The sequence below is a fragment of the Narcine bancroftii genome, chromosome 5 (genome assembly GCF_036971445.1).
Source record: "Narcine bancroftii isolate sNarBan1 chromosome 5, sNarBan1.hap1, whole genome shotgun sequence".
In the NCBI taxonomy this organism is placed as follows: Eukaryota; Metazoa; Chordata; class Chondrichthyes; order Torpediniformes; family Narcinidae; genus Narcine; species Narcine bancroftii.
In genome coordinates, this window is record NC_091473.1 from 41,939,899 (window position 1) to 41,963,475 (window position 23,577).

The 23,577-nt window shown below is 40.6% G+C and overlaps 1 protein-coding gene across 5 annotated transcripts in view; it reads left to right on the plus strand.

Moving 5' to 3' along the window:
* iars1 (isoleucyl-tRNA synthetase 1) overlaps positions 1-23,577 on the plus strand; it is a 177,456-nt gene that overhangs the window by 114,408 nt on the left and 39,471 nt on the right. For all 5 annotated transcript variants that reach the window (XR_011357488.1, XM_069937263.1, XM_069937264.1 and 2 more), the window contains 2 exons: positions 13,521-13,623; positions 14,697-14,780. Coding sequence is in view for 4 of the 5 variants with exons in the window: in XM_069937263.1 (XP_069793364.1) it covers positions 13,521-13,623; positions 14,697-14,780 (187 nt within the window). In the remaining variant the exon portion in view is untranslated. The remainder of the gene's footprint in view (positions 1-13,520; positions 13,624-14,696; positions 14,781-23,577) is intronic.

A 23,577-nucleotide genomic window follows, 5' to 3' on the forward strand; every position in this document is an offset into this window, starting at 1 on the left:
TATACTTTCATGCCTTTTGTCTTTCACTTCATTATCCTATTTTCGTTCACATTTAACTTTACTTTGTTGTCTGATATCTGCACAGAATTTATTTAAATTTTGGGTTTTTTTTGTCTTTGACATCCAAAACCTACTTGTAAGTTTTTTTTCTTGGGTGGAATTTGCATTTTTTATTGTCTATCAATTTTAACCCATGCCTCTGATCCCATAAATTATCAAGGAATATATGTGAAGTGATTTGTGGTTCTAACATTGTTACAGATCAGGTCACCCCTGGGTTATAAATGCCTGGCTTATGAACACCCATGCACATGAATAAGCTCCCATAATATGAAATTCAAATGTCAGATGTATGTGTTCTTTTCTCTCTGCTTTTGATAATGTTCTTTCTTATCAGTATTTTGATGCCATTCATTGCAATACTACAAAAGCATGGTTACTATATCAAGTGATATGTGTGCATTTTCTGACTCATGGATATCTATAAAAACACAACCTATTTGTTCCCTGGGAACAACCTGGAGGTGTATTATGTAAAAAATGTAAGTGCCTTAATAGAAACTAAAAGAAAATTGACATCTTGATGAGGTTGTCTATAATTTGTGGATACCAGTTTAGTGTGTTACGGAGTCCAGAGGACCCCAAAATCCAGCAGCAATAGATATGCACCACAACTTAAACAAAAGTAGTTTTTAATTATATTTGAACACTTCTTGTACTGTGCACGGAAGCTAGCATTAACAAAGTTCACCAGTCTTTGGTGCTTAACGGGCAAATGGTTACCACTCAGGAGGGTTCTTGCTGGTTTTCAGAGAGAGATTCCTTTTCCAGGACATCCGCAACTGATTCCTTTTCAATCAATCTTGCTGACAAAACTTACACCCTTCAGGGTTCTCCAGATGATCCTCTTTCTTTCAGGTCAACTTTCAGACCACCAGTCTTCTCCTTTGATCAGACAGCCTTCCAAAGTTTGCCAGCTCGTCCCTCTGGAACTGATTTTTGTGTCTCCTTCTCTCTCACTCCCTCCCTCTCTGAGAGCAAAGCTGTTCTGTCTCTCTGGAAACATCACATGCTCTCCTAGGCAAGCTGTAGTTTAATACTTTGTTGCCTCTTGCAAAAAGCACTCTACAAAAGTCCTGCAAACATTCTGTGCCTTAAAATGTGTGTGGGCCAGCTGTTCTAGCAATTCCTCCCAAGCCACCTCTAAATACTCTGTCACAGATGTGCAAGAAAAGAGCAGTTAAATATCATTGCATTGTTCAAGATTAAGATTGGATATATTGTAGTGGCCCATGCCTGGAGACACGGGCCGGCCCGCAAAATAACTGACAAATGCAGCGACTGCACAGACTTGGTGACACTGGCAGTTGTCCCAGATAGGGAACTCTAGTGGGAATGCCAGCCAATCCCAGGCCAGCGCTCTAATGACATGGGGCCCTGATATCAGCGCCTGGGGCCCACAGAGCAATAAATCAGTCTCGTTTTCCAAGGCTTTGGTGTGCATGTTGTTCTTCTCCATGCTTGTGTGGCACGAACGCTATATTGGTGACCACGATAGTCCAACCGGCAGTTGGATCCAAAAATGACGGATCAAGTGGAGCTAGCGGCCATCCACACGGTCTCACTCAGGCTCCCAATGATTTAGATGTCACAGCCACACGTGTGATTCGAGCAGGCCGAGGCTCAGTTCCAGCTTTGCACATCGCTGCCCCCAACACCCACTACTTCTACATTGTGAGTGCCTTCGATCAGGACACGGTGGCAAGGATCATAGTTTTCCTATAGCAACCTCCAGAGCAAGGCAAATGTGCAGCCCTCAGAGCTGTTAACCTGCACTTTCATGCTCTTGGCACAAGTGCGCCACCCAATTGCTGCATAAGGACAGATTGGGAGTCAGGGACCCGTCTGCCCTAATAAGCAAGATGCTCACTCTAACCAAGGGTCACAAACCTTGCCAGCTCTGTGAGCAGATCTTTCTGGAGCAGCTGTCTGAGGATATCCAACTCTTGCTCGTGGATGAGGACTTCAGCGACCCCCGGAGGGTCGTGGCCTGGGCAGACTTGTTCTGGAGAGCGAAGAAGGACACCAGCGCTGTCATACAACACAACAGTAACCCCCACAAACAGCAAACTATGAGACCAAGACGAGCACAGAGGAAAGTTAATACCCTGGGACAGTTTTGCTACTATTATCAGTGATGGGGTGCAGAGGCCCATCGATGTCACCTACCCTGTGGGTTTCCAGGAAATGCCCTGGCCAGCCGCCATTAATGGCTGTGGTGGTTGGGCCACACGATAGCCTCCTCTACAACTGGGACTCCTTCCCAGGAAGGAATTTCCTGGTCAAATGGGACCGAGATAAGCATCCTACCCCCGCAGGCCTCAACACCCACAATGGCAAGCAGGACCCAGCACTGAGGTCAGCCAACAGCTCCTCCATTTGGACTTTTGGAATCGGCACCATTCCCCTTTGGTTTGGCAATAGCTGCTTTACATGGACCTTCACCCTCAGGACAGTGGCACAACCGTTCCTGAAGGCCGGCTTCCTTCATGCCCACTGTTTGCTGGTCAACCTCAAGGGATAGCACAGTGCACATCAGAACCTTTCAGACTCTGCCTCTGGGGGAAGCCAAGCTACTCTCCCCCCACCCCCCCCCCCCCCCCACCTGGATTCTATAACACTTTCGGACAATGAATGTGTCACATACTGGCGGAGTTCTCTTCAATAGTAGTTCCACAATTCTGCATGACCGAGCCAAAGCATGGGGTAAAGCACCACATTTTGACCGAAGGGGGTGGGGGGGGGGGCCCACTCCATGCCAGGTCACACTGACTCCCGACAGAAAAGCTTAGCCTTGCAAAGGAGTTCAGGAAAATGGAAGAGCTGGGGATTGTACGCCTCTCTGACAGTCCCTGGGCCTTCCGCCTCCACATGATGCCCAAATCAGCAGGGGGGGCTGAAGACCATGCGGCAACTATGGCTGCCTCAACGAAGCCACCAGGCCAGACAGATAGCCTGTGCCCTACATCCAAGACTTTGTCTCCAACCTACACAGGGCACGGGTATTTTCCAAGGTGGACCTCATCCGGGGGTACCACTAAATCCCAGTTCAGCCCCAGGACTGCAATTATAACCCCCTTTAGCTTGTTTAAATTTCTATACATGCCCTTTGGTCTAAAGAACGTGGCACAAACTTTTCACCGGCTGATGGACACAGTCGGCAAGGACCTTATTTTTTCATTTATCTATTTGGACGATATCCTAGCCAGCCGCAGCTGCAAAGACCATGCCTCCCATTTGAGATAACTGCACCTGGTTGAGTGAATTTGGGCTGACGATCAACCCTGCAAAGTGCCATTTTGGCCTGGAGACCATTAACTTTCTGGGGCACAAGATAAACAGACATGAGGCTACACCCTCCCTAAGACTATTGAGGTGGTCCAACATATTTCTAAGACACGCAGTGAAAGGGCTACAGGAATTTGCTGGTATGATGAACCTTTACCACAGGTTCATTCCAGCAGCGGCATGCATCATGCCCTCTTTGTGCTGATGACAGGCAAGTCAAAAGACATTATTTTGAACAATAAGTCTTTGAGGGTGTTCCAGAATGCCAAAGACGTGCTGGCCAACGCCACCCTCCTGGTCCATCCTAGACCAGAGGCACCTACAGTCCTGACAGTCAATGGTTCCAGCACAGTGGTAGGGGGCTCGCTGGAACAGCTCAGTGAGGGTCAGTGGCAACCCTGGCCTTCTTCAGCAGGCATCTCTGTTTCACAGAGTTCAAATACAGGGCTTTCAACCGAGAGGTATGGTGATGTACCTGGCGGTAAGACATTTCCGTTACTTTTTGGAAGGCCAGCAATGTAAGGTCTTAACCGATCACAAGCCACTGACTTTTGCCTTTCATAAGGTATCAGGCCTATGGTTGGCCTGACAACAGAGACACTTGTCCAACTTGACCATGGACATGCAACACATCGTGGTGAAAACTGGGGTCTCTGGTCCCACGGCAACCCCAACAGCATGGCCAGCCCAAACATAACATCCCCAGGGACTTAAAGACTTGTCAGTACATATTTGTGAGAAGGGATGCACACCGGCCGCTCCTACAATGACCCTACAAGGGGCCCTACAGGGTTGTCAGGGACAACAGCTCCCCCTCTGTCCTTGACATCACTGGTAAGGAGGAGACTTTTACCATTGACCGCTTGAAATCGGCCTATCTGAATTGTAATGAACCGGTCTCCACTCCTTCCCAGCGATGCAGGGGCAGACCACCCAAGGCTGCAGATAATGGCTCGATTGCCGGGAGTCAGACTGGCCCATAAAATGGCCAATGACCACGCGGAACAGGGGGTGACACCAGCTGTTGTCTGAGGTGACCACTGCATGGCGGGAAGATGGGGAACTCAGGTGGGAATGCCAGCCAATCCCAGGCCGGCACTACGATGACACTGGCGCTTGACATAAGCGCCTCGGGCCCATATAAGCACTATAGCCAGAGCAATAAATCAGTCTCGTTTTCAAAGGCTTTGGTGTTTGTGTCGTTCTCCATACTTGTGTAGCGCGAACGCTACAATATTATGTTTCAGGACAATAGACTAGCACATTTTCTGTACAGATTTCAAAATGCAATAAAAATATCCATGATTCCTTACATGAATGACCACTGAGGATAATGTTTGTGAACAAAGCAAGACTTGTAGAGCTTTTATTTATTATTTTCAATTTATTGAATCTCCAGAGTATTCACAATCCATTCTGCTAATCATATTGAAGGTGGCAGTAGCTATAAATTACTATTATGCTTGAGAATTTCATTGATATTTATCTTGAGTGCATTGGAAATGAGCAACTGACACTATTTTTTGTGATCATGATCGATCTCTATTTGTGAGATATCCATACCCCAGTTTCTCATTCCATTGGATGATAAAAAATCTAAATGGGATAGAAGATGTAAAGGACCAAGGGTACAGAATCATAACTCACCAGTGGTACCACAGCAAATAAAAAAAATAATAAACCATTCTATTCCAAGGAATAAATAAAACTTAATTAATTTTTTGTACAGGCAAGCTCTGCTTTACGTGATTAATTCATCCTGATTTTTCTCATGTAAGTTAAGTGATTAATAGAATCCATGGGAATAATTACAATGAACAAATGATCCCTGCTCCACTCCACACCTCTGGTTTTGCCTTGTGGATTTTTTGTGATGTGAGGTAGAGCTGATGAAGAAAGTTGTATTAGACCAGTCTGTATCTAGAGTTGATAACTGTTGTTACACTTGTCTTTACACCAATCCGACCAACATCTCTCATCAATTGTGATGCCCAGGTCTGACTCCCATCTCTCTCTTGATCTTTGGGGCTTTTACCTTGGAGTACCGAGTACATTCTTAAAATAAATTTGGGTGCATTTCCCAGTCAAAGCAACCCTTCAATCTCACTAGGTGTAGGTTGGGTCATTGTAGGGCCCCACCTGTCACTTAGAAATGATCTTAATTGGAGGAAACAGTGAAAGGTCCCATAAGACAAATCGTATTTTCCATTTAGCTACTCAGAGGACATAAACTGTCTCCCTTTGTGGCGGTCCTCAATATGTTGGATCCCCTGCCAATGCCAAATCTCCAAGAAGTTATTGCCCTGTTCATGGGAATCAATTAATTTTGAATCAGTGGTGCCTTAGGCGATATTTCCACTTTATTTCCGATACACTCATTGATCTCGTGACAGATTTTAATCAGATGTTTCATTATGGGGTGATCCATTTTTTTTCTTATTAATGTGACGTCCCATTTGTATATGAAATCCTTTGCCGTCCCCTCCCCCCCCATTGACTGCAATCCCATTTGCACCCAAGTGAGTAGTTCCCCTCCTCAAAGAAGGATGCAAGGAACCTCGACTGTGCTGCTGGATAATATTTCTTAACATCAGGCAACCTTAGCCCCCCCCCTCCCCCCCCCTCCCCAAGCAGTATTCCCACGTCAGTTTTTTCAAGGCTATTCTGGGTACTTCCCCATCCAAATGAATTTCCTTATATTGCCATTCAGTGCCTTTAAAAAAAATTGTGGCAATGGAATTGGCAAAGATTGGAAGAGATATTGGAGTCCCGGCATCACCTTCATCTTTATGCAGTTGACTCTTCCAGTTAAGGTGATGGGCAGATACCTCCATCTCATTAAGTCTCCTTCAATCTTCTCAAGCATAGAGGGTAGATCAGTTTGTATAAGTTTTCCAGGTTACTATCAATCTTGAATCCTAGGTATTTTGTAGCTCCTGCCTGCCAACTGAAATTGCTGTTTCTTTGGTATTTTTCATGGTCAAATTTATTCAGTGACATATTAATTGTTTTTTCTGTGTTGGCTTTGAAGCCCAATATTGTACCATAGTTCCCCAGTGTGGTAAGCAACTTTGGCAAAGACCCGGCCGGGTCTGTCAGGTACAGCAACATGTTATCTGCCACTAGATTTATCTTGTGCTCACACTGACCCAGTTTGAATCCCTTTATCAATGGATCTTTCGTGATGGCCTCTACCAATTGTTCCAGTTGCTAGGATTACAGCCCTGGAGGTGGAGGACACCCCTGCCTGCTGGACATACTGAGGTGGAATGTTGGTGATGTTTGTCCATTCGTACTGACTTTTGCCTGTAGTTTGCCATACAGTGTTTTTATCCATTTAACAAACGTTTGTCCCATTATAAATTTTTCTAGAACTTTAAACAGGAAAGGCCATTCTAGCCGATCAAAGGTCTTTTCTGCATCTAGTGAGACAATTATATTTGGATCATGCTTTGCCTGTGCAAATGTATAATATTAAATAATCTGCTTAAGTTGTTGACAGAGTGGCTCTTCCTGATGAAGCCCACTTGGTCCAGATCTATCAGTTTGGGAAGGTATTGACTCAGCCTATTGGCCAATGCCTTGGCTATTATTTTGTAATCTAACATTCATTTTGTAATAGTGAGATAGGTCTGTAGAGGATGGTTTCGATGGGTCCCTGTTCTTTTTAGGTATCACCAGAGTGATGGCTGTTGAAAATGATTCTGGGAGAGTACACATTCCCATCTCCTGGTTCACTACCCCCATTAACAATGGTCTTCAAATTTCTTATAAAACTCACGGGGGGGTGGGGGGAGAAACCATCCTCTCCTGAAGACTTGTTTATTTGCAAGGTTTCCAAGGCCCATTCAATTTCCTCACTGGAAAGTGGGACATCTAATTCTATCTGGTCCTCCTGGGCCAATCTCAGCAGCCCAATCCCCTCCAAGAACTCCTCAATTTTATTTACGTCTCTTGGTGCCTCGGATATATACAATTTCTCACAATAGGTTTTGAAGGTGCCATTTATTTCTCTTGGATTGTGCTTTACCAGACTGAACTGTATGAATTGTCCTTAAAGTTTTCTCTGCTCTCAGTTGCCATGCATTATTTTGTGTGTTTTTTTGTCTAGTTCATAATATCTTTGTTTGGATCGCAAGAGCGTTTTTTTCCCCACTCTGTACGTTTGCAGAGTGTTGTATTTAAATTTCTTATTTTCTAATTCCCGATATTTCTCATTTGATCCCAGATTTTAATATTCTTTTACCAATTTTGTGATCTCCTGTTCCAATACCTCCACCTCATTCAGGTTTTTTTTAATACTTTTGGGATCTGAAATTATTTTCCCCCTTAGATAGACCTTTAGTGTGTCCCAGATTTTTAAAATTATTATTAGTTGAGGGACAATTTATTTCACAAAACAGAGCAATTTGACCCCTTATAAAAATACAGAAGTCTGGGTTTCTCAACAGTTTAGCATTAAGGTGCCACCTATATACATTTCCCTGCTTTTCAGGCATTGTTATCTGCAAGGTTAGTGATGAGTGATCTGACATCAGGGTCGCTAAATATTCTGACTCAAATACTGTACTTTCCAACCAGGCAGACATCAGAAAATAATCATTTCTGGTGTGAGAGTCATGGGACTTTGAGTAAAATGAGTAGTCCCTAGCCTGCGGGTTCCTCGTTCTCCATATATCAATCAAATTGAATTATTTCATAAAATTACAGAATGGTTTTCACCACCATGGACCTTGTCATTGTCTTTGTTGTCTTATCTAATAGGGTCAAGGCAAAAATTTAGACCTCCTCCAATTAATATGTTCTGTTTACTCTCTGCAACCCTTAGGAAAGCATTTTGCATGAATTGGTTGTCATCAAAGTTCGGCACCTTGAGGTTTCATAGAGTGTCCATGGTTCTAAATATAACTGGCAGTGCACCATTACAAATCTCCTGGCCGGGTCTATAGCTCTACCACTCACCACCACAGGGACTCTTTTGTGTATTAAAATAGCTATCCCCCTAGCCTTGGAACCGAAGGAGGAGGAGAATACCTGCCCCATCCAGTCCCTTTTAAGTTATTATGTTTCCTTTTTGTGAAGTGGGTTTCCTGTAGAAATATTATATCTGCTTTCAATTTTTTAAGGTAAGCCAGGACCTACTTCCTTTTTATGAGGCTGTTTAAGCCATTCACATTGATACTAAAAAATTTAATAGTCTTACTCATTTGTGTTTCCAGATCTTATCTTTTCACCTTTATATCACCCTCGTTTGTTTGTCTTGAATGGCGCCCTCTCACATCCTTCCATCGTTCATGGTTTCTCCATGCCGACGTCCACACCAGCCACAAAGAGAAGAATAAAAATAAACATGAGGAAAAACGAAACCTCCCCCCCCCCTCCCCCATAGACAAGCCTAGGTAAATCAAACCTAAAAAAAAACAATATATCAAAGTTAACAAGCAAAACATTCAAAATATTCCCATCCTCTATTTTGGTGCCTCTCTTCTCCTGTGCCATCTCCCCTCTTATTTCAAGTCTTCTCAGGTACCATCTTCTCTCTCGCCCGGTCTGCAATGCAGCCTTGCGTAGCCACTTCTGCCTTGAGCTCCCATTATTTTCCCCATTTATACATTTTTAAAGAAAAAAACAAGGAAATGTATATAACCCTCCATTCAGTTCAATCATTGCAAAATTTTGTCAAAATCCTGGCTACTACGCCCAACAATATCTTTAATCACCTTAGTTGTTTTCATGAGTCAATAATTGTAGGACTGTAATGATTCCCCTTTGTCCCATAGTTTCTCAGGCATTCCATCCGTGTCTCCTTCAGGGAGTTTGATTCAGCCTGTCTTCTTGCAGGCTTACACACTTTCTGGTAACTCCTGGGTGCATAACATAACATCCTGTGGTTCCTTGAAATGTTTCCTCTCCCCTCCCAGTAGCATGAATTTTAGGGTGGCTGGGCTCAGTAACGCATACTCTACTTTTTTGTCTCTCAGTATTTTTTTGACCTGGCCAAATTCTTTTAATTGTTTTAGCAGTGCAGGACTCAGTTTAGGGAAGAACATCAATCCCCTCTCCACCCCCCCCCCCCCCCCCCCCCCCCCACCCGGTCTCCCTTGATCGAGTCAATGCTGCCCTTAGCACTGTTACCTGGACTCAGTTGCTAACAAAGTGGATCAGAACCGGACTCGGCCGTTGATTTGGGGCAGAATGGAGGCCAAATGCCCGATGGGCTAGGGGGGCTCTGAATCCCTCTCTTCCCAACACTTCAGGGATCTAGTATTCAAATAACTTCACTGAGTCCTTCCCTTCCTCCCCCTCTTTCAGGCCCAGTAGTCTAGTGTTATTGTGCCAAATGTAATTTTCCAGATATTCCAACTTATCTATCAGCTTTTTTTTTTGACGACCCATGTGCCGGTTGTGTTTTCCAGTCTTTCTTGTCTATCTTGGATGTCCTCCATGTTGTCTTCCAGGACCCTGACATGATTTGTCAGATTCCTATTTGAAGTTCGCAGGTTGGGCAGCCCTTCCAAGATCTCTTTTAGTCTGGTGTCCAGTCGTTGTTCCAGACCTCCGATCTTGGACACCAGCGACTGCACCACTGCCAGAACATATTGGTCAGGTGAGCTTGATGTCACAGGCTTCATTCTTGCGTCTTCCACGCTAGGCCCTGCTGGAAGCGTTGGAGCTTGCGGGTTGCCAGTGTCGAGTGAGTTTTCACTCAATGTTTCTGCCGCTTCTAGCGATCCTGATCTTCTGTCACCTGCTTTTTGCTCTTCCTGCCCATCTTGCTTCAGTATGGGTAAGTTTAATTTCTATTTGTAGATGTTAGAGGCTTTTAGATGGGAGCTCTCTGGGTACATCTTTTCAGCCTCTCAGCATCATGTGACTCCTGCACAAAGACTTTATTACCCAATTCGCTGACTTCCTCTCTAACACCATGCAAAAATTTGACTGAGTTCTGATTCTTCAAGACTTTAGTATTCATGTTTGTTGCCCATCTGACCCCCTGATGGATGAGTTTTTGTACCTACTGTATCCTTCAACTTAGATCTGCTGTCTACTGGACCCACCCACAACCTACGCCACACACTCGATCTAGTCCTGTCAGCTGACCTAATCTTCAGCAACCCAGCATTAATTAACACGGGTGTATCGAACCACACTGCCATCACCTTTCCCTGCCCTGCCCTTCTAACAAATCCCTCCCTGCCCCACCCAAGTCGCTACTCCCAATGTATTAACTCTTGAACTGGAGAGGAGCTCGCAAGAGCCCTCAATGCTGCTCCAGGTACTCCCACCATCGAGGCACCTCCTCCCCACCTCAACTCTTAGGAGCTCACTTCCCTCTTCAATGTGACCTGCTGTTCAATCCTGGATGCTGTGGCTCCACTCAGATTGAAAAAACCCAAGCCCAAGACGATGCCTTGGCTTAACAATGTGACCAGGTGCTTAAAGAGAGAATACAGGAAGACTGAATGAAGATGAAAGCGAGACAAACTCCACGTCTCCCTCGAGACCCTAAAACACAACCTGAACACGTATCAGGATGTGGTGAAGGCCGAGAGAACAAAATGCCTCACCAACCTAATTGCCAAGAACTCCCATAACCCTAGAGTCCTCTTTAGCTCCATAAACTCGGTTGTAGGCCCTCCACCCACTACAATCTGGACACATTCCTTGAAAAATGTGAATCTTTAAAATTCTTCATCGACTAAGTTGAGAACATTAGGAAAAAATCCCTCCCTCCCTCGCCCCCCCCACCACCCATAACTCAACTGGACTGCAACTCTGTCCACATAACCTAGACGGCATCAGTCCCATCACACAACTCACCTTCAGAAATATTGTGTTTTCCATGAAATCTACAACCTGCCCCCTTTACACTATCCCCACCACCCTCCTGAAGGATATTTTTGACTGTGGGTCTGAGCATCATCAACAGCTCCCCTAGCCACTGGCTCTGACTCAACCTGCTTCAAACATGCAGTAGATCAGCCCCTTCTGAGAAAACCTAACCTTGACTCCATATCTCCAAAAATTATAGACCTGTTTCAAAATTTCCTTTCCTCTCCAAAGTCCTTGAAAAAGTATTATTTAACCAACTATCTCTCTAACTTCACCAAAATAAAATAACAGAAAAGTTTCAGACAAGATACAAAGCCCAGCGCAGCACAGAGTCGACTTTATTGAGGGTATATAACAACCTACTCCTCACCACAGACTTGGGCGGTGCCGCTGTTCTAATGCTCCTAGAGCTCAGTGTAGCACTCAACACCATTGATCACGCTATTCTGATAGAGGTCAGCATCAATGGCATGGCCCTGAGCTGGTTCAAATCTTACCTCACTAACAGGGCTTCCACAGTCAACATGGGCAACTACACATCTGGCTCAGCCACCCTCTCCTGCAGGGTTTCACAAGGATCCATTCTTGGCCCCGTCCTTTTCTCGCTGTTTATGCTCACCTTCGGCCATATCATGCAGAAACATGGCATCTCCTTCTACTGTTACGCCGATGACAACCAGCTCCACCTTCCCCCTAAAACCAAATGATCAATCAAAAATCACCAACCTCACCACTGTCTGAAAAACATTAAATGCTAGATGGCCCGCAACTTCCTTCAGCTTAATGAAACAAAATCTGAGATCATCTTGTTCGGCCATCCCTAATTTCACCAAAAGTTATACAACTCCCTAGGTAAACTATCCACTTTTATTAAACTTCACGTTAAATCCCTTGGGGTGCTATTCGACCCCGCCTTCAAATCTGGCAAACAGGTCAACGGCATGGTGAATGCCTGCTTTTTCCAGTTCTGCACCTTTGTAAAATTAAACCGTACCTCTCACTCAAGGACCTTATCTTCTCACATCTGGACTACACTAACTCTCTATACACTGGGATTAGCCAGTCCTCCCTAGCCCACCTCCATTTGGTTCAGAATGCCATGCTAGGGTCCTGATAGTTGTCAAGAAGAGGGACCATATCATCCCAATTCTGGCCTCCCTCCAGTGGCTGCCAGTGCGGCTCAGAATCAAGCTGCTGCTATTTACATACAAGGCCCTCAACAACCTTGCCCCCCCTCCCCGATCTCCGATCTGCTTACACCCTACTCTGTTCCCAAGCAACTCGGGTCTGCTACCGCAAGATGCTTGGCAGTTCCACGCACTAAACGAGCACAAAGGGGAGATTGGACCTTAGCAGTTGCGGCCCCCCCAAACTACGGAATAGCATTCCCTAGACCATTAAACTATCCCCCTCCCTCAACTGCTTTAAATCCAGGTTAAAAAATGTACCTTTTGTTATTAGCATTTAACGTCTGAAACCTTTTGTACATTCCTAACCTCTGACAGCATTGCACTATTTTCACTGAAATTGTGGTCTATTTATAACATCTTAATTATACTAGTTTCGATCGATTACATTGGTTTGTACAGCACTTTGGTCAATGCAAGTTGAAAAAACTGTGCTATATAAATAAAGAACTTGAACTTGAATCCAAAGATGAAGTAGCCATTCCATTTCAATCATTAATAGACTTCTGTTTCGAGTAACATGCATGCTTAGAGCTGTAGAACTGATGCAACTTTACCTTGTTCTTACCTAAAATTGTGTGTACCATTATCACCAAGATTGTTTCCAATTTTCTCATTGCTGGCATCATCTTCATGTCATTTAATAACTTGGTTTTTCTTCTGAAATAATTGCTTTTCTTTTCCTTTTAATATCACTGTCAGATTCTTTTCCATATTTTCTTCTATCCATATTTAATAGGGGCACATGCTGAGTCTGACTGTCATTTGCACATAATTCATTGAGGGTTATTCACACAATTTACTTGTAACTTGAGTTTTCCAGAAAGATCTCGCGGTAACTGAATAATTATGTGTAAAACAGGGAATGGTCACAGTTTTCCAAATCATGGTAACTGATTTTCACATTGATTAAAGTAGCATATAACAGGGTTTGCCCGTATATGGTTAGCTTCACAGTCTTAGTAATAATTTGATCAATTCTCTGCGATGATCTACACCTCCTCAATCCCATTCCTTTGCATTTATAATACTTTGAGATAAATACCATATAATTGATTGGTTTTTTTTTTGTTTGAAACTCCTTTGGCAGAGTCCTGCATCTTGATTTTTGTTGTTTCTTAATTTATTACTTGTGATTTGTCTTTCCTCTAGGGAATCTGTTATTGATAAACGTATTGAGGCAGCAGTTGCCCAAATGCAGTCAGTTATTGAGCTTGGAAGAGTGATACGAGACAGAAAGACCCTTCCTGTTAAGGTAAGCTTGATCTTACCTTGAAATATAAACTTGATTTTGATCTTACCTTGAAATATAAACTTTCATTTTACTGTGCTTGGTGATCTTGGGAAGTAACTGCAGGGCTCCTGTCCTTAATTGCTGTTTTTGTAGTTTGCTCATCACATTCCCAAAGCTCTGCTGGAAGGTTAATTGGCTCCTATAAATTACCACTGAGTGTAGGAAAGTTGCAAAGGGGAATTCATGGATATATGAGAGAGAACACATTGGAGAGCTGCAGTGGGAAAGGGAAGGGGAATAAGATTGATGTGCTGCTTTATCAGGAGCTGACTTGGGTGGACTGAATGACTTCCTTCTGTGTTGCAAAGTAATAATACAAGCTGATGCAAAAATATTTGAGATTCATTTTGTCATATTAGTCTTGTGGAATTTTACAAATTGAATTTTTTGAGTCAGTGTAATATTAAGAACTATCAATAAAGCATTTTCATATCCATTGCAAATATTTTGCTTGCTGTTAAAATTTTGAGGCATTTGGAGGTTTGCAGAAGTATGTTTTTATTTATCCTTTATCAGTTTGTGGTTCTACAGTTTAGGATGGTAAATTAAACATTATGTTCACAACTCTCAGATTTATAGCTATTTTATCATTTATCTTTTGGGGTTATAGAGTTGTTTAACAGAGGAACAGGCATTTCATTCCACCATCATGCCTACTTATACAAAACTAACTGCCTTCATTAATTCCATATCCCTCTCTGTTCATTCTGTCCAGATGCTTCTTAAATGTTGTCACTATTCCTGCTGCCACCACATCCTTTGGCAGCTCATCCAGATGGCAGCTTCTCTTTGTATGAAAACATTACCCCATAAATCTCATTTGAACCTCCTCCTATTAATCTTAAACCTAGTTTTAGATACCCCTACTGTAGAATGCTGAACAAGTTATCGATCCCTCATGACTTTAGTCTTTTTGTTAGTTTCCATATTTGCTTCTTTCTCTTTGTTTTATTTCCACTGACTGCAGTTTCCAAAGTGATCTGTCAAATGTTGCAATTAGAAGTTGAAGGTTTTTTTTTTCAATTTTTTTTCAGTACCCTTTGAAAGAAGTTGTGGTTATTCACCAGGATTCAGAAGCACTGAAAGAAATCAGATCCCTGGAAAAATATATTCTGGAGGTAAATTTATTTTTATTTAAATCATTTTATTTTTTTTCTTTTTATATATTTGAGTGAAATTATTTTGAGATGGTTCATAAAATGAAAGAAATAGTGAATAAAAAGGCAGACCTAGTGGGATTTACAGTCAGTGGCACCTTTTTCCATCTGATCATCAATTTCTGTGTAGAAAATGGTGAGTATTTTATCATGAAAAATTAAAAATGCCAGTTATTTTTCCTTGAGGTTAATGACTGTAAAAACTGATATTATTTAATATGTGATTTTAAAACATTGTGCTGGAATTTGTGAAAAAGAAATGATGCCTCCAGTTATTGCAATACACATCTTTTATTTTTTGAGGATTAAATATTGCCATGAGATTTAAACCACTACATTTTATTGACTGAATTTTGCTGCTCTACCATTAACTTGTCAAAAATGGCATGTGGCTCTTTACCATCTAGTAACCCCTAGGTACCTATTTTTCTGTTCCCCAACCCTTCTGTGGAGTATAAGTATAGAGGAGCATGTTGTTACCAAAGTTGATAATTTTAAGTGTGCATTGTGTTATGAGCCCAAAGGACTCCAAAACCCAGCAACAATAGAAATTCACCAAGTCAATGGTTATTTAAAAAAAGGTTGCTTTTAATTTCCTTTAAACATAAAAACAGGATCAAAGTTTAACTTATTACCATTAACTTAACCTAACTTAAGCCCCTTCTAATTCTAAGCACACATGTATGCTTAGTTTTTTGCTTCAATATTCCAGTCTTTCACTTCTCACTCCTTCAAGTTCACTGGTATCAGTCAATTCTTATGCTGTGCACAGAATTTAACATTTATGAATTTTCACCAGGTTCTGGTGCTTAAAGTTAAACGGTTACCGCTCAGGAAGGTTCTTGTTGGTTTCAGAGAGATATTTGTTGTTCGTTGGGCAAACACAAGCTGATTTCCTCCGATCAGTGACTTCAGTGTCTTGCCGAAGAAATTTGCCCTATCATGGGTTTTCCCTCTTCTTCCAGGTCACCACAGAGTTCCTCTTGTTTCCCTTATTTCAGGAGAAACACTCTAGCCAGCCATTTCCTCTTGAAAGGGCAACAAGGGTTTTCAACAACTGAACTCAGAACTCGCAACCCATCTTCAAAATGGGGTTTTCAACAAGCCTGCCAGCTTGCCATATTGCAGCATCAAAAGCCAATATAGAACTGACCCCCCTCTCTCTTTCTTTCTCTCTCTCTCTTTCTCTCTCTCTCTCGCACTCTCTCTCTCTCTCTCTCTCTCTCTCTCTCTCTCTCTCTCTCTCTCTCTGAGAAGAATCCTGTTTTCTTTCCTTTCTCTCTATCTTGTAAAAACTATAACCCCCATTGTTATCAGCATTTATGCCTGGACTTTGTTCTATATTTGCACCTACTTCTGAAGTTCCTTCCAAAGTAGTTCCATTGTTTTTTGCAAAGCTACTGGCGCCTGACTCTCTAGCTTTAGCAAAGCTCTTGCATTTTAAATGAGATGTGAAGTATAAGTATCTGTTTGTGAAGTGACCTACACTAAACCCCCACAGTCTATCTCTTTTAAAAAAAAACAATTTAGCCCGTAATAATTGTTAGAGGAAAAAATATTTTGTGCATTATAGTTTTTTTACTCAGAGCTAAATGAAAAAGGTTTAAGATTTTCAGTTATTTATGTGTGTAATCATTATGGATAAAGCAGAGGAGTAGATATGATTTTATTCTGCAGTATCAGGTAATTGGATGACTACTAGGAAAAGTAAAGGGAGCATACAGGCAGTCCAGAATTCCCTTCGTTATCGAGTAAACCGTTTCAATACTTTGAGATGGAAGATGACCTATCAGTAAGGTCAGTGGGACCACAAGTAGCTCAGCAGGGAAGGATCAAGTCAGATAGAGCAGTTGTTATTAGGAGACTCCATTCTTAGAAACATAGAAAATAGGAGCAGGAGAAGGCCATTCAGCCCTTCAAACCTGGGTGTGTTAAGTGATTAATATTTGATTCTTGAGGAATAAATATGTCAAAGGTTATGGGTGAAAGGCAGGAGAATGGGATTGAGAGGAAAAATACGTCAGCCATGATTTGAATGGCAGAGCTGACTCTGGGTTGAATGGTCTAATTTTGCTCCAATGTCTTGTGGTTAATATGTTTGTGGTTGAAATTAAGATAGAGTTGTGTATAATGTACAGGGCTATCAAAGTATAAAAAGCGATATAGATAAATATGAGGGTGAACATGAAATAAAGAATTATAGATTGAAGTATACCACAGGATATAGATCAGTTTAAGATGTGGGCAGAAAAATGGCAGTTGGAGTTTAATCCAGAGAAGTGTGTGGTGTTATACTTTAGGAGGTCGAATGTATACAGTTAATGGCAAGACTCTTAGGAGGGATTGGGAATCAGGTCTACTAGAAGATGTACATATAAGGTGAAAGGGGGAAAGATTAAGAGAGATGTGCATAGTAGTTATTTTTTTACACAGATAGGTGTCTGGAACAGACTGCCAGAAGTAGTGGAACCAGATACAACAGTACCTTTTAAGAAGCTTCTAACTGAGCACTTGAATATGCAGGGAATAAAGGGGGCATCATTTGCAAGCAGCAGACCCTGAGTTTAATTTGAGCATCATGTTTTGTGTAGACACATGGGTTGAATGGTATGTTTCTACTGTGACAGAGTATATGCATACATTTTTGGGAGATAAGTTGGGAAAGGTTTGTTAGAGTAGGTTACATACCAACACTTACTGGTGGTCTGCTAATGCTAGCTTTTGCAAGAGCTTTGGAGAGTGCCCAAGAGACTTCACTAATGGATTGTTGTTTACAAAAGGCAACAGATGAAAGATCTTGTTGAAGCCGCAGATTGTCTGGAGATGTTCTAAGAGGGTCATGTGGTTTTTCAAGCAGGGTGAGTCAAACAGGCTTTCTCTCAGAGAGAGAGACAGAGATCACTTCTACAGTGTTACAGCCAGTAACAGCAGCTGGGACTGGAACAGGACAAGCTGGCAAGTTTGTGGAAAGCCCTATTTGGAAGATGGGTTTGTAAGTGCTTAGTTCAGCCTGGTCAAAGCCCTTGCGGTTCATGCAAGTGGAGAGGACTGACTGTCTAATGTTTCACTTGGAATAAGAGAACCATAAAGGAACTCTGTGGTGACCTGAAAGAAAGAGGCTATCATCTGGAGTACCCTGAAGGGGGCAAGTTTTGTCAGCAAGACACTGGAGTGGCTAATTAAAAAGGAATCAGTTGTGGATGTTCTAGAACAACAAATCTCTCTCTGAAAACCAACAAGAACCTTCCTGAGTGGTAACCATTTACCTTTCAAGCACCAAAGCCTGGTGAACTTTATAAATGTTAAATTCTGTGCACAATATAAGATTTGCCTGCAACCGGTGAACTTGGAGGAATGAGAAGTGAGATTGGACTGTGAAGCAAAGAACTTTTCTGAACTTAACACACACACTACATACATGTGTGCTTAGAATTAGAAAGGGGTTAAGTTAGATTAAGAAAGTCAATAGTAATGTTAAAGTTTGATTCTATTTTCACGTTTAAAGATAATTAAAAGCAACTTTTGTTTAAGTAACCACTTGTCTTGGTGAATATCTATTGCTGATGGGTTTTGGGGTCCTTTGGGCTCAACACTATGCTGTTTTGTTTTTTGCTTTCTATATTCTATATTTGATTGAGTGTTCAACCCATTTTTAGTAATTCAGTAGGAATTCCATAAAAATTTTAAAATGAAAACATTTTCATTTGGATTTGTTTAAAGGAAATCATCTTAATAGTGTCTTGTACTCTGCAGCTTTTACATTTGTTGGGAATGCCTTTTATTAACTATACTACTTCTGAGGTGAAAAAAGTCTGCAAAGTGTTTTCTCATGATGCTTTCCATTTTTTTAGTATTTTTGGAAATATGCCCATCTCAGTTAATTACAATTTGATGTTACAAGTTGGTTTAAAATGCATGAGTAGTTTCATGGCACAATGTGAAATGAATCTCTGTAAGTGACATTTTATTCATGAATGATTTGTAAGTCAAAGTTCTGAACCATTTCATTTCTTTGTACATTTGTTATTTGTTTTTAGAATATGCAATATGCATTGGGTTGTAAATACACTAATCATTTCGCCATATTTAAACATTTTTTAAAAATTGTATTTAGAAGCAGCTTATTTTGATTATTTTTGGGGACAGATGGATTATTTCTCTGAACAAATTTAAGAAGCATGTAATGCAAAAAATTGAATAGATTGTCTTGTAAAAGCCATGTGATTCACTTTTGTGTTTGCTGTATCATTTTTAGTAATTCATGTCAGAGCCTTGTGGCGGCATGTCCAAACTTCTGTCTCCTTTAAGTGTTTGGTGGTGAAATTGACATGCTGCAGTTCCATTAATGAGGAATCTCTATCACTTGTATTACTTTGTACTCTGCCAAATAATGATAAATAAAATGACAATATTTCATTTTCACTGTCGTCTTTAAAATATAGTGGACAAGTACTACATTATTTCAAGTGGTTCTGACATCTGCAGAACATCAGATGTCAAAAAAAGTGTAAAATATTACAGAGCCCGAACTAGATACAATCTTTTTTAATATGTATTTCTAATGTTTTTTTTAAAACTTCAACATAGTTGGATAAAATATCCTGCAATCTTCTCATTTCTATGTAAAATGTAATTCGGTTCTCTATGCAGTAGGGTAGCTGCATAAAGTAGTTTGAATTTAAAAATGAGCTGAAGTACATTTGCTGCGGGAAGCTTCTGCTTTGCGATCTTTGAGATAGTGGAGTGCGTGGAGGATGAAAGTTGAGGTTAAGGCAGGTGCTTAGGGCAGGTAGAATGATTGTGGCTTGGCTTGGATTGGGGGTATAGAATTCAGGTCTGAACCTTAATGTTTTGGTCTTTTTATAAGATTTGTTTAACCATTTCAGTTTCTGTTCAATTTGAATGATGAAAACTGGGATATTCTTGTTAAATTTTCCTAACGAATATCATGGAAGATGATAGAGAATCTTCATCAGAAACATCTGGAGCATAAGAGATTGTAGCAGGCACAATCCATCACTTAGGCATTTAGCTATCCATCATGGCCTAATCATCTTTCTTGCCTGATCTTCAAAACCTTTAATTCCTGTATAGCCCAAAAATCTATTACAGCCTTGAATATATTCAATAACTCTTTCTTCAGAGCTCTCTAAGTAATTCCAAAGCCTTCTGAGGGAAGTACTTTCTCCTTGACCTTATCTCAAATGTGGAAAGCATTATTCTGAATTTATTCTCTTTATGCTCTTTTGTTGTAAAAAGAACATAATTTAAAATATCCACCATTCCCCATCCCCTGACTCCTTTCTTCCAGCTCTCCACTCCCCTCTCCATTCAGAGGTATACTCTCTCCCTATCACTTCAGCTTTTTACCTTGTGCTTTCCCATCCATATCCACCTTTGACCCCTTGCCTGTAGGCCTGTGCACTTGCCCCCCTCCCCAACACCATTTTATTCAGACGCCTGCCTGCATTTTGCTTATACCCTGATGAAGGGCCCAGGCTTGGTTATAAAGTGGTTCTACTTCCTATAGATGCTGTGTAGCCTGCTGAGTACCTCACCACATTTTTGTATTGAAGTGGACATCAGGTCTTTGCTACATAAAGAATGCTGTGTGACATTTTGAGTTTCTTGAGTAAAGTTCATTATCCACCATGTCAAGTCCCCTCAGAATACTATTATTCAATAAAATTACCTCTCGTTTTTCATAACTTCAATTATTGAAGGTCATTGCTCAACTGTTCCTTCTAAAAGAGGATCATCATCCCTGGGATCACCATTTTCGTGCTCCCTGGACTGTTTTCATTTCAAGTGTATTCCTCATTAAATAATTATGTCAATCTTTTCCAGAGAAATGGCATTCTGATAGAAATATTCTGTGACCACCCCCCTCTCCCCCATCTCCCTGCTTAGGAGAAAGATGAAAAACCTATGAAATTATTGTTGTACAGCCAGTATCAACCCTAAAATATATTATTTGTTGGGCAATCCTGAGGTATGAATGTTACTATGTAAGCGCTGATTAGATCGCTCAAAATATAGATATATTTTTAGCCTTCACCCCCAACCCCCTCACAGGCATTCTAATGTACTTTTAACCTTTGTATTTCACCTCCATTGAACTTATCTGGACTTGTTGATTCCAACTGCTCAATTCACTTTTATCATATAATCATGTTTTCTAATTTCACTGTCAAGCAGAGCCCTTACTCCTTCCTCTTCTCTTCCCACCCCCACTCACATTTTTATTCTGACACCTAATTGTTTTATACCTTGACGAAGGCCTCAGGCCCGAAACATTGCTTACCCTCTATTTTCTATAGATCTGTGTGGCCTACTGAGTTTCTCCACCACATTTTTGTATTGCAATGGACAGCAGGTCTGTCAAGCTGTAAATGATAAATTTATCCAACATCATTTGAAATTACCTCAGGCTTTGACTCATCAGTTGACAGTATTATCCATTATTAAAGTTTGCTTTAGAATTTACCATTATTGACTTTAGCCCACTTTTATTTTCAGTTGAAGTGCTGAAGTACTTTCCAATGCAAGCTTTTATTCTTCGAACTTAACTGAATATAGATGTTAACCAAGGACACAGTCATGCAGTTACACATTTTTGCAGTTGAGTTTGTATAGGTACTTGAAAATTTGAAGCAGTTTAAGTCCATTGGTGGTGAGAAGGGAAGAAATGAGGGAGTACATGTTGAATTGCTTGTAATTGTGTAAAAAAGTGCTCTTGAAGAGGGTGAAGATGGGATACATAAGAAATATATGGTAATTCTTGAATATTTTTAGAAGGACCTGGAAGGTGCTTTTGATGAAGTAGAAATTATGGTGTATGACCTTGAGTGTGAGGCCAAGGGATGCTGGAAAGAGAGGAATCCTATTGTTCTGCAAGGGCAGGGGATGAGGATGCAGCCTGATCTCCTGAGAATTCCCTGTAATTTTTTTTGTTTAATTTGGAATAGATTGGCCATTTTTATAGAATTCAATTGGTTCTAATCTCTATTAATCCATTTAGTGTATTCAATTTCTTATAAAACATTAGTTTGCTTGTTAAATCGATCCATTCCAGTGGACTTTAATGTTGAGGTGTTGCCTCCAATTTATGTGAACTGAAAATTCTCAAAGACAAGACCATGAGCTAACATTTTACCCTATTTGGAAATAACTAGATCATTGCTACAGCATGCTTGAACTTTTTCAACCACTTTATAAATAATATAACTTTGTTGGGTCACACTATTAGAATTAGTTTTGGACTCTGGAGTATAATTTTGTTTCTCAACACCAGTAGTTCTGAATACAGTACCTGTGATTCATCAAGCTAAGTGCTGTCCTTGAATTATGAAGTCAACATTGAAATGTTTTATTATTATTTTATTTTTAATACTGTGTAAAGAGTTGTTTGAAGTTTGTGGTGCCAAAATGCATTATCTCATTTATTATGAAAATATTGTTGAAATGTTCATCTCCTTGTTTAAAAAAGCCTGGAAGCAGTTCAAAGTTGGTTTACTGGATTAATAGCAGGAATGAACTTTCCTTTTGAGGAAAGGTTAGACCGTGGGGCAACTTGGTTAGCGTAGTTATCGCAATGCTATTATAGAGCCTGTAACACTGGTTAAAATCTACCACTGTCTGTAAGGAGTTTTTATGTCCTCCCCATGACTGCATAGGTTTCCTCTGGGTGCTTCAATTTATTCCCATGTTCAAAGACGTACAGGTTAATTGGTCATGAGTGTCTTTGAGCAGTATGTCTTTGATATGCTTTGATCCAAAATTACACGTTTGCAAAAGTCTGAACATTACTTTTTCACAATGTGATGAATTACAATGATGGATTATATTTGAGCAATTTTTTCTTAAATTGAGTATTTGCTCTTCAGATTTACATTTTTATATAAGATTATTAATGCCCTAATATTCATTGTAACCATTGTCAACAGATGGATAGATTTACTTCTCTGACATATAAATTTTACTACAAAAGACATTTGTCAACTTGAAAACTGCTGTACACGCTGGTGGATCAGTATTGCCATTTATAATGTCAGTCTTAAATTTTTTTGTCTCTGGGCATAGTTTGAACAGAAGATTACTATGAGGATATACCTGTGACATAAGTAAAAGCTCATAGCTTCAAGAGGAATCATGTCTGCAAATAAAATATATTTCATCTTTTCCTCCCAACAACCATGCAGAATTATTGTTCATCTTTAGACTTGAAAATATATCCATATAAAACTATAATACTCCATTCCATCTTAAAAGTTTGAAACCTCAGAGTCCAGATTAAATTTAGCAGATTGATGAGCGTTTTCAAATGTAGTACTTTGAAAACTTAATTAAGCATTTGGACAAGTGCATGAGGGAATGATGTATGCAGTGAAAATGCAGGGTATTTTTGAACAGAAGAGCTTCTGTTCATGCGTACTTATAGTCTTTATAATGTTATTTAATAGACAAGAATTAAAAATATGACAAGCTACCGTCACTGGTATGTTACTTTCTGAAAGTTTGGCAGTTTAACTAAAGTAATCATCATTTAGTTTAATTAGTCAAAATATACTTGAGTTCTTAATAATGATTTTAAGTATTGTAGAATTAAATGTAGAATTAATATCATCAAGTGTTCATTGTGGCACAATGGGCAGTTTGTTTTCTTTCAAGAAATATGTTGGTGTGCAATTATAATCCTTTTTAACACTATTAAAAATTCATTTAACCTGATTTGTGAAAGCTTTATTCTTTCTATCCT